We start from the raw sequence: 10135 nt of genomic DNA, 5'->3' as shown, positions 1-10135 counted from the left end.
CGATTTCATTTCAAATTACGTTCAAATTTGGCCATAGCGCGCATACGGGCCAAAAGTGACGTTATTTTTAAGAGGACGGGTTGAATATATAATCATCATGAAGAAAATAACAAGCTGAAGGACCAAACCAATCCCCAGACTGGATCCGCCTTACCAATCCCCAGACTGGATCTCCAACACAATCATATATCCCTTCAGCGCTAAGTGCAGATGGGATATATGATTCCATCTGATTATATATATGATGGCCTTATGATCATTTCTCCTTTTTTCTTAAATTCTCCATCTTCTTAAGTTCTCCATCTTCTTAAATTCTTCGTCTTCTTAAATTTCTCAATCTTCTTAAATTCTCCATCTTCTTAAGTTCACCATTTTTCTTACATTCTTCATGTTCTTAAGTTTTCCATCTTCTTAAATTCTCCATCTTTTTAAATTCTCCATCTTCTTAAATTCTCCATCTTCTTAAATTCTCCATCTTCTTAAATTCTCTATCTTCTTAAGTTCTCTATCTTCTGAACAAGGTGGAAAATTGCGCAAGGATGATTATCTTGACCCGTTCTGGATAGACTGCTCAGAACATCAAAATTTTCATCACCGGCGATATTTTGATGGAATTTGTTATTTATAAGGCCTATATTCACAAATTTTCCCACCTGCCCCAACATCGTGGACAGCCAGAAATTGGCACCCATAACTCAAGGCGCTCAACTATCAACAATCTCATGTTGGTAAGGCTTTCTCAGGAGCATCACTCCACTGGCGATCATTCATCCATTCATCGCGAACGTGTTAGCTCAATTCGTTGATGTGGGAAATCCTGTCAGTCGACCATATGAAGGTTCTGGACACACACATGTCTACTCATCCTGGTCCTTATATGATAGTTATTAAAATAGTGATATTAAAATTAATTTATTCGTAATAGATACAAATAATAAGCCCATAAAATAAATGACTTCATAGGAGCTGGTTTCAGATGAGCAAATATAGGATGACAACTCTTCTTTGAGTTTCACTCGAATCATGAATGAAATTCCTAGTAAACCCAAGCCTTACTTAAGAGAGAGAGAGAGAGAGAGAGAGAGAGAGAGAGAGAGAGAGAGAGAGAGAGAGAGAGTGAGTGAAAGGTGTAGGAATATAATATGAGCTAATGTTTGTTAGTTTTTTTTTTGGTTTACGGGTTATTCATGCCCGTGCCACCTCTTGGGTGGCTTAATCTTCATCAATCAATCAGTCTGTTTAGAGTTGGCGGGCAGATGATTGGGACTAGCCTCACCCAAATTTGCAGGGGGAATGGTCTGGGATACGGGGCGGTTATAGGCTGGTCAGGGTAGGCTTAGGTTAAATACTGTAAGAAATAATTGTAATTATAAAGACCCATCGGGCATTTTTATGTTTTTTCTTCAATGAGTCAAGAGTGAAACATAGAGTGTGATTAAGAGTTGTTTTTCTTAACAATATACTTTCTTAGACCTATAAACAAAGCTGTTTCAGTCATTCTTAATAATATATTTTCTTAGTAAAGGAGGAGACGGGAAAGCAGGGGAAGGAAGAGGAATAAATAGATCTATAGGTATATGAATATATAGATATATAGATGAATAAATACGTGGATAGATGTATAGATAGATATATAGATAGATAGATGGAAGGCTAGATGAATGGATGTATTAATGCATTAAAGGATGGATAGAGAGATGGGTAGAGAGATGGATGGATGGATAAATAGATGGATAGATTGAAGGATAGTTATGTGGATAGTTAGATAAATGGTTAAATAATAAATGGATAGATAAATGGATAGATGAATGGATAGATAAATTGATAGATGAATGGATAGATTAATGGATAGATGTATAGATATATAGATAGATGAATGGATAGGTGTATAGATATATGCAAACAGATTGAGATATATAAATAGATAGAGAGATAAATAATTGGAGAGAGTAATGGATACATGGGTGTATATATTCAGATGAATAAATGGATCGATAGTCGGATAGAATGCTGGATGGATATACTTATAAATATATAGATAGATGGGAGACAGAGAGACCCGGGCAATGCCGAGTGACCCCCAAGGATATTTGTATATAATTATGAATCAGCATCAAAACACAACATATGGAAAGATAAGTAACTTTCTCAGGCCGGCGGCTTTGAGACGATGGAAAACCCTTGGACTGTTAGACAGAATACACTCCTTATACTTTCTTGGTCACTGCTTATCAGTAACTAAATACAGTGTTGAAAAATTGAACACTTTGTAATCACTTTGGTTTTCTTTCAACACTTTTTTGTTTATTTTAGTTATTAAATGTTTCTTTTTCGAAAATCTTTACTAATTTGATTTTATGTCCCTTTCTCTCTTCTATTGCACGACTTGATAACGGTTCAGGACGGACCAAAACTTCGTTGTTTTTATCGGTATCAGATGTGTGGTTTGGTCATTATGTCTTCAGCCGCGTTATTGTGACTCATTATCTGCATAACCGTACGTATTAACAGAAATATTTCAACAACAAAAAACGTTTTTTTTTAAAGGTTTATTCAAAAGGTAGACACCTAGAAAATATTGTTATAAAGGTAATATTTCACTCTCGGGGTATATACGTAGGGAGATCACTTTGCTTGTGGGTTCTGTTCAAAGCTAAAATATTCTTCCTTGTTGATCAGTAAGCTATCGTGGTCTTGTTGACCAGACCACACACTAGAAGGTAAAGAGACGACGACGTTTCGGTCCATCCTGGACCATTCTCAATCGACTTGAGAATGGTCCAAGACGGACCGAAACGTCGTCGTCCCTTCACCTTCTAGTGTGTTGTCTGGTCAACATATTTCAGCCACGTTATTGTGACTCATCGCCTGCACATCGTGGTCTTAACAACTCTCTCGATGGTAATAGACGAAAAACCAAACACCAAACATATAAAGAATGTATTGGTGGCTAATATATTTGTTCCACATAAATACTCAATTCTTTGTAAAAAATAGGATAATTTCATTCCATCAGCGACTAATTGGTGGTTGAAAGTTTGGGTTTCCCCGATAAGAGACGATAAAGGAGAATGGTAATCCCGGGTAGCCAGTATAAATACCGTTGGTGGTTGGGAGATGTTCTCCACCAGTGACCAGCCATGAAGTTCCTCGTGTTCTGTCTGCTCCTCGCCGGGGCTCTCGGTAGGTGAACATAAACATATAATTAAACAAAACAGCTTTATTGAAATTTCTAATTTAGTTGTGAATTCCGTCCAATTTAAGTAAATACCTTCTAGCATCTAGCGAACGAGGAAACAATAAATTAACAATTGTAATTATGCTGTTGTGTTCAATTCTGTACATATATATATATATATATATATATATATATATATATATATATATATATATATATATATATATATATATATATATATATTTATAGATCAGATTCCATTTCAGTAAGATACTCTTTTCCTTTAAAATTGCATCAAATGAATATCACGCAAAGTAACAAGCTTGTAATACTGAGATTATGTTTCTATTCTTTTAATAAGTTTTATAAAAATTTCCTCCCACTTTTCCTCAGCCGCCCCTTCCATCAGGCTGAGGTTCCCTCGGACCAATTACAAGATCGTTGGTGGCACAGACGCCACGCTCGGGGAGTTCCCATACCAACTCAGCTTCCAGGATAGCTCTTACAATCCAGCATTCCATTTCTGCGGAGCTTCCATCTATGATGAAAACCATGCCATCACTGCTGGTCACTGTGTCTACGGTGAAAATTACAACAACCCAAGAAACCTCCAGGTAAGTTATTGCTTTGATTTAGGAATGCATATTTCTCTTTGACTCATGGGAGATTAAAATGTGAAGATGTGTGATGAAGAATGATATTGCAGAATATTTTATAAGTTATAAAATAAAAAATTGCAAATTCCTAAATATTATAACTCAGTTATCAATAACAATTAATTTCCGCCAAGAAATATATTATATAATAATGTTAATTCTATCACTACAGATTGTGGCTGGAGAACTTAACTTGAGCGAAAATGATGGATCGGAGCAGACCATTAAGGTATCAAAGATCACCCTTCATGAGAACTTCGACTACTCCCTGCTTGATAATGACATCGCTATTCTTCATTTGGCTTCACCCCTGACTTTCAACAGTAACGTTGCTCCCATTGCTCTTCCGGCACAAGGACATACAGCCACTGGTAACTCCATTGTCACAGGCTGGGGCACCACAAGCGAGGGAGGAAACAGTCCTGATGTGCTGCAGAAGGTGACTATCCCTCTCCTGACTGACGCAGAGTGCCGTGATGATTATAGTGTTAGTGAGATTTATGATTCCATGATCTGTGCCGGTGTTCCTGAGGGAGGGGTGGACTCCTGCCAGGGTGACTCTGGTGGACCTCTGGCAGCCAGCGATACCGGGTCTACCTATCTGGCCGGTATTGTGTCTTGGGGCTACGGCTGCGCTCGTCCCGGCTACCCCGGCGTCTACACTGAGGTGTCCTACTTCGTCAACTGGGTCGAAGCGAATGCAGTGTAAACAATGTTACTATTAGCACTCATAATTATGAATATTAATAACATAACATATTTATGTTATCAATAAATATTAATAATTTTGTTGTTGTTTTTTATCACCGAATTTATAATCAAGAATTAATTATTTCTGGCATTAATACTGTAAAGATGTCGATCTAGCATATCGTATGATTATGAATTCTTTGTACAACATTTAGCTACGCAAAGAAGTAAACATAAATGATAATTATGATATAAAAATGTTTTATGTGTATAAATATGAAGAAATGCGCAAGTAACTTCATGAAAAGATAAGTGAGAAATTAGAGCACTTTTTTTTTAAGCACTCTTGCAAGGTATACAAGAAAAAAAAGTGAGAATATACACAAACAAAACCGGAAAGAGAATTAATTTTACTAAATCTAACATGAGATGGCAAGATGTATAACGATTGACTCTCGGTTACTTCTTACTCAAGCTCTTATTTTCTTACATTTTTCGAATTTTAATACTTTATAACATACATTTTTTTGGATTATATATATTTGTTATTGTTTATTTCAGCTCTGGTCCTCATACCTTCTAAGTGCTATACAGCCAAACTCGCTTGAAGCTCTATCCTGATAATTACCTTAAGTTAACTTTCTTACTTCCTTTAAAACAACAGAGTTTAAAGACAGAAATCGCAATAACGTGATTTATCAAATGAACTATGATATATCTTAAATATATATATATCAAATGAAACATATCAAATGAACTTTGATATATAAAATATCAAATGACTAATGCGCATCTGGAAATATCTTGTGCGTAGGTTCGAACCCTCATCACGACGGTTGTGGATTTGTTGAACAGAGTTTGATTATATTTCTTTCAATAATTTGCTTACGTGCAGTAATTGTTATTTAAATCAGTGAATTTGATCTAGATGAAATAAATATTTTATTCGAATAAACAGAGAATTTGAACCCTGACTTGTCATTATACTATACTTACAGTAATTTATTCAATGGTCCGATGTATACCAACTCTTCCCAAATAATTAATTTTAAGATTTACAAGGAATATTGTACACACACCCATTGCAATTATCAGGTGACTCTGAAATTTAATATATATATATATATATATATATATATATATATATATATATATATATATATATATATATATATATATATATATAAATATATATATATTTCTAAACGTCATTTTGAAAATACTGAATAAAATTTGAGGAGTTACGACTTCTATATGATTACTTGAAATAGTGAAACAAATGTGTTTATTATTTCATGTTTTATTAGTCAAATCATGGAAGTTGGTCATGATAATTTTAAATAATTTCCAATTGATATTTTAGAAAGATCAGTTGAATCAAAAGAACGTAATGTTGACATTAAAATTATTAAGTCTGGGGACTCCAGGAACGGGCGGTCGATCCCGATGTTTGATCTTAATATTTTCTCACTGTTTATAATATCTTAAGCTGAATGATTTACGTTATCTGGCACGGATTTCATCATCACTGTTAGCGAGGGGAAAAGAGGCAGAAAGACCCGGGTACAGCCAGATATTTTTCATCGACCTTTCTATCGGTTAAATCGCCGACCATTCTTTCCCCTTAATTACTTTCGTATTTAATAATACATCTTCACAAGGAATACATCTTCATTTCTTCTGAAGATTTATTATTAAATACGAAAGTACTTAGGGAAATTTCTGTTTCAATTCTTCCTTCGTGGTCTGACACTGTCTCATTTTTCATCAGATGTTAATTTTAGTGATTTACACACATACACACACACACACACACTCACACACACACACACACACACACACACACACACACACACACACACACACACACACACACACACACACACACACACATACCATATACAAGATTCCCAGAGGAATTGATAGTGTAGATAAAGACAGACTTTTTAACACAAGGGGCACACGCACTAGGGGACACAGGTGGAAATTTAGTGCCCAAATGATCCATAGAGACGTTAGAAAGAATTTTTTCAGTGTCAGAGTAGTAGACAAATGGAATGCATTAGGAAGTGATGTGGTGGAGACTGACTCCATATACAGCTTCAAGTGTAGGTATGATAGAGCTCAGTAGGCTCAAGAACCTGTACATTAGTTGATTGACCGTTGAGAGGCGGGATAAAAGAGCCAGACCTAAACCCCGCAAGCACAACTAGGTAAGTACACACACACACACACACACACACACATATATATATATACATATGAAGATGACTCATCATCAATCAAGCAGCATATGCAAAGATAAGTAACTTTCTCAACCAGCGGCCTTGGGATGAAGGGAAACCTTTGGAATATAAAACAGTGGAAGCTTCTCCTTTTGCACTGTTACTACCCATAAATAAGTGATAACAGTGTTGAATAACTAGGCGTTTTTCTTGTAACTACTTTTGTTTGTTTAAATATTATTATTTTTTTAAATGATTTAATTTGCCTATAGATGTAATCCGTATCTCATTTGGTATGCGTGATAGTGGTTTTACAAGAATGTAAAAACTCCTAAATATATAAATAAATCAACTATAAAAATACATCTATCCTTGTATATGGTGATATAATTACAAAGTGGCTTTCCTTCTTACTTCGATTATCCAATTTGTGGGAATCTCTGATCGTACTTTTAATGATCTAATTACTGTATTTCAATCCTCGTTCTTACAATGTATTGATTACAGGGGTGTCTCTCCATGCTTCTACAGTGATTAAATCGTTTTGTGAGACTTTCTTCGTTCACATATTTGTCTGAGTCCTTGCATGAGGATTATACATATTTGATGAATAATAATTCGTTAAAGTTTTACCTCTGCTGTTCAAATAGAATAATTTTGGTTTCCAATAATATTTTTCTTTCCCTCATTATTTATTTACTAACATTATTAAAGATTGGTAGTGATAAAGAAATATATTATTATTTAAATATGATAAGAAATGTAGGAGAGGGAAGCAGGAGGAACATATATCAATAAGATTACAGAACGTGATTTCATGAATATTTTTAACACAAATATGAGATAAGTTTGTTAAAGGAATATTCAGGAAATATTTACATCGAGAGGTGTATCCAATTTCTCTTTGAATACACATTGAGCGTTCACTTTTCAATTGGACTATATACAAAGGTAAAATATTTCTGCTGGTTGATGAATCTTAATAACTCTCTTATACTGGTCTTAACAACTCTCCCACTGCCAACGGGCGTTAAGCCAAACACCAAAAATATCTATTATGTATTGATGGTTAATGTTGTTCTACGCAAATATTCAGTTCATTGTAATATAGGATAATTCCAATCCATCAGCGACCAAGTAGTGGTTGAATGTTTGGGTTTCCCCGATAAGAGACGATAAGGAGAACGGTAATCCCGGGTAGCCAGTATATATATCGTCAGTGGTTGGGAGATGTTCTCCACCAGTGACCAGCCATGAAGTTCCTCGTGTTCTGTTTGTTCCTCGCCGGGGCTCTCGGTAATTGAACTTAAACAAATAATTGAACAAAACAGCTTAATTGCAATTTCTAATTTAGTTATGGATTCCGTCCATTTTAAGTAAATACCTTCTAGCATCTAGCGAACGAGGAAATAATAAATTAACAATTGTAATAATGCTGTTGTGTTCAAATCTGTGTGTATATATATTTATAGATCAGATTCGTTTTCAATGAGCAACTCTTTTCCTTTAAAATTACATCTAATGAATATCACGCAAAGTAACAAGCTTGCAATACTGAGATTATGTTTCTATTCTTTCAATAAGTTCTACATAAATTTCCTCCCACTTTTCCTCAGCCGCCCCTTCCATCAGGCTGAGGTTCCCTCGGACCAATTACAAGATCGTTGGTGGCACAGACGCCACGCTCGGGGAGTTCCCATACCAACTCAGCTTCCAGGATAGCTCTTACAATCCTGCATTCCATTTCTGCGGAGCTTCCATCTATGATGAAAACCATGCCATCACTGCTGGTCACTGTGTCTACGGTGAAAATTACAACAACCCTAGAAACCTCCAGGTAAGTTATTGCTTTGATTTAGGAATGCATATTTCTCTTTGACTCATGGGGGATTAAAATGTGAAGATGTGTGATGAAGAATGATATTGCAGAATATTTTATAAGTTATAAAATAAAAAATTGCAAATTCCTAAATATTATAACTCAGTTATCAATAACAAATAATTTCCGCTAAGAAATATATTATATAATAATGTTAATTCTATCACTACAGATTGTGGCTGGAGAACTTAACTTGAGCGAAAATGATGGATCGGAGCAGACCATTAAGGTATCAAAGATCACCCTTCATGAGAACTTCGACTACTCCCTGCTTGATAATGACATCGCTATTCTTCATCTGGCTTCACCCCTGACTTTCAATAATAACGTGGCTCCCATTGCTCTTCCGGCACAAGGACATACAGCCACTGGTAACTCCATTGTCACAGGCTGGGGCACCACAAGCGAGGGAGGAAACAGTCCTGATGTGCTGCAGAAGGTGACTATCCCTCTCCTGACTGACGCAGAGTGCCGTGATGATTATAGTGTTAGTGAGATTTATGATTCCATGATCTGCGCCGGTGTTCCTGAGGGAGGGGTGGACTCCTGCCAGGGTGACTCTGGTGGACCTCTGGCAGCCAGCGATACCGGGTCTACCTATCTGGCCGGTATTGTGTCTTGGGGCTACGGCTGCGCTCGTCCCGGCTACCCCGGCGTCTACACTGAGGTGTCCTACTTCGTCAACTGGGTCGAAGCGAATGCAGTGTAAACAGTGTTACTAATAACACTCATAATTATGAGTATTAGTAACATAACATAGTTAAGTTATCAATAAATATTAATAATTTTGTTGTTGTTTTTTATCACAATTAAAATCAAGAATGAATTATTTCCGGCATTAATACTGTAAAAATGTCGATCTAGTATATCGAAGGATTATTAATTCTTTGAACTACATTTAGCTACGTAAAGAAGTAAACATAGATGATAATTATGTAATTAACATGTTTAATATGTATAAATATGTATAAATATGAAGAAATTCGCAAGTAACTACGTGAAAAGGTAAGTGAGAAATCAGAGCACTTTCTTTTTTAAACACTCTTGCCAAGTATACAAGAAAAGAAAAAGGGAGAATATACACAAACTAAACCGGAAAGAGAATTAATCTTACTAAATCTAACAAGAGATGACAAGACGAATAATGATTGAGTCTCGGTTACTTCTTACTCAAGCTCCTATTTAGCTTACATTTTTCGCATTTTAATACTTTATAATATAAATGTTTTGGTTTATATATTTTTGGTATTGTATATTTCTCATCTGGTCCTCATACCTTCCAAGTGCTATACAGCCAAACTCGCTTGAAGCTCTGTCCTGATAATTACCTTAAATTAACTTCGTTACTTCATTTATAACAACAGAGTTTACACACAGAAATCACAATAACGTGATTTATCAAATGAACTATGATATATATATATATATATATATATATATATATATATATATATATATATATATATATATATATGTCGTACCTAATAGCCAGAACGCACTTCTCAGC

At 35.3% G+C, this 10135-nt stretch overlaps 2 protein-coding genes across 2 annotated transcripts; both read left to right on the top strand.

The window, feature by feature from the left end:
* Nucleotides 1-3027: 3027 nt before the first annotated feature.
* LOC138353352 (trypsin-1-like) lies at nucleotides 3028-4622 on the top strand. Its single transcript, XM_069306336.1, has 3 exons — nucleotides 3028-3183; nucleotides 3572-3792; nucleotides 4007-4622. Exons 1-3 carry the CDS (start codon nucleotides 3141-3143, stop codon nucleotides 4541-4543), a joined length of 801 nt encoding a protein of 266 aa, XP_069162437.1. The 5' UTR covers nucleotides 3028-3140; the 3' UTR covers nucleotides 4544-4622.
* A 3280-nt stretch (nucleotides 4623-7902) lies between these two features.
* On the top strand, nucleotides 7903-9416 carry LOC138353351 (trypsin-1-like). The gene is made up of 3 exons (XM_069306334.1): nucleotides 7903-8045; nucleotides 8366-8586; nucleotides 8801-9416. The coding sequence occupies exons 1-3, from the start codon at nucleotides 8003-8005 to the stop codon at nucleotides 9335-9337; spliced, it is 801 nt and encodes a 266-aa protein (XP_069162435.1). The 5' UTR covers nucleotides 7903-8002; the 3' UTR covers nucleotides 9338-9416.
* The last annotated feature ends 719 nt before the right edge of the window (nucleotides 9417-10135 follow it).

The sequence above is a fragment of the Procambarus clarkii genome, chromosome 57, assembly GCF_040958095.1.
Source record: "Procambarus clarkii isolate CNS0578487 chromosome 57, FALCON_Pclarkii_2.0, whole genome shotgun sequence".
NCBI lineage: Eukaryota > Metazoa > Arthropoda > Malacostraca > Decapoda > Cambaridae > Procambarus > Procambarus clarkii.
This window is presented reverse-complemented; position numbering and strand designations above follow the sequence as displayed.

What these genes read in the sequence shown, in the direction of transcription:
- LOC138353352 (XM_069306336.1), top strand. Translation starts at nt 3,141, where the DNA reads ATGAAGTTCCTCGTGTTCTGTCTGCTCCTCGCCGGGGCTCTCG. An exon ending in GCTCCTCGCCGGGGCTCTCG is followed by an intron (nt 3,184 to 3,571) that starts GTAGGTGAACAT and finishes ACTTTTCCTCAG; the next exon opens with CCGCCCCTTCCATCAGGCTG. An exon ending in ACAACCCAAGAAACCTCCAG is followed by an intron (nt 3,793 to 4,006) that starts GTAAGTTATTGC and finishes CTATCACTACAG; the next exon opens with ATTGTGGCTGGAGAACTTAA.
- LOC138353351 (XM_069306334.1), top strand. Translation starts at nt 8,003, where the DNA reads ATGAAGTTCCTCGTGTTCTGTTTGTTCCTCGCCGGGGCTCTCG. An exon ending in GTTCCTCGCCGGGGCTCTCG is followed by an intron (nt 8,046 to 8,365) that starts GTAATTGAACTT and finishes ACTTTTCCTCAG; the next exon opens with CCGCCCCTTCCATCAGGCTG. An exon ending in ACAACCCTAGAAACCTCCAG is followed by an intron (nt 8,587 to 8,800) that starts GTAAGTTATTGC and finishes CTATCACTACAG; the next exon opens with ATTGTGGCTGGAGAACTTAA.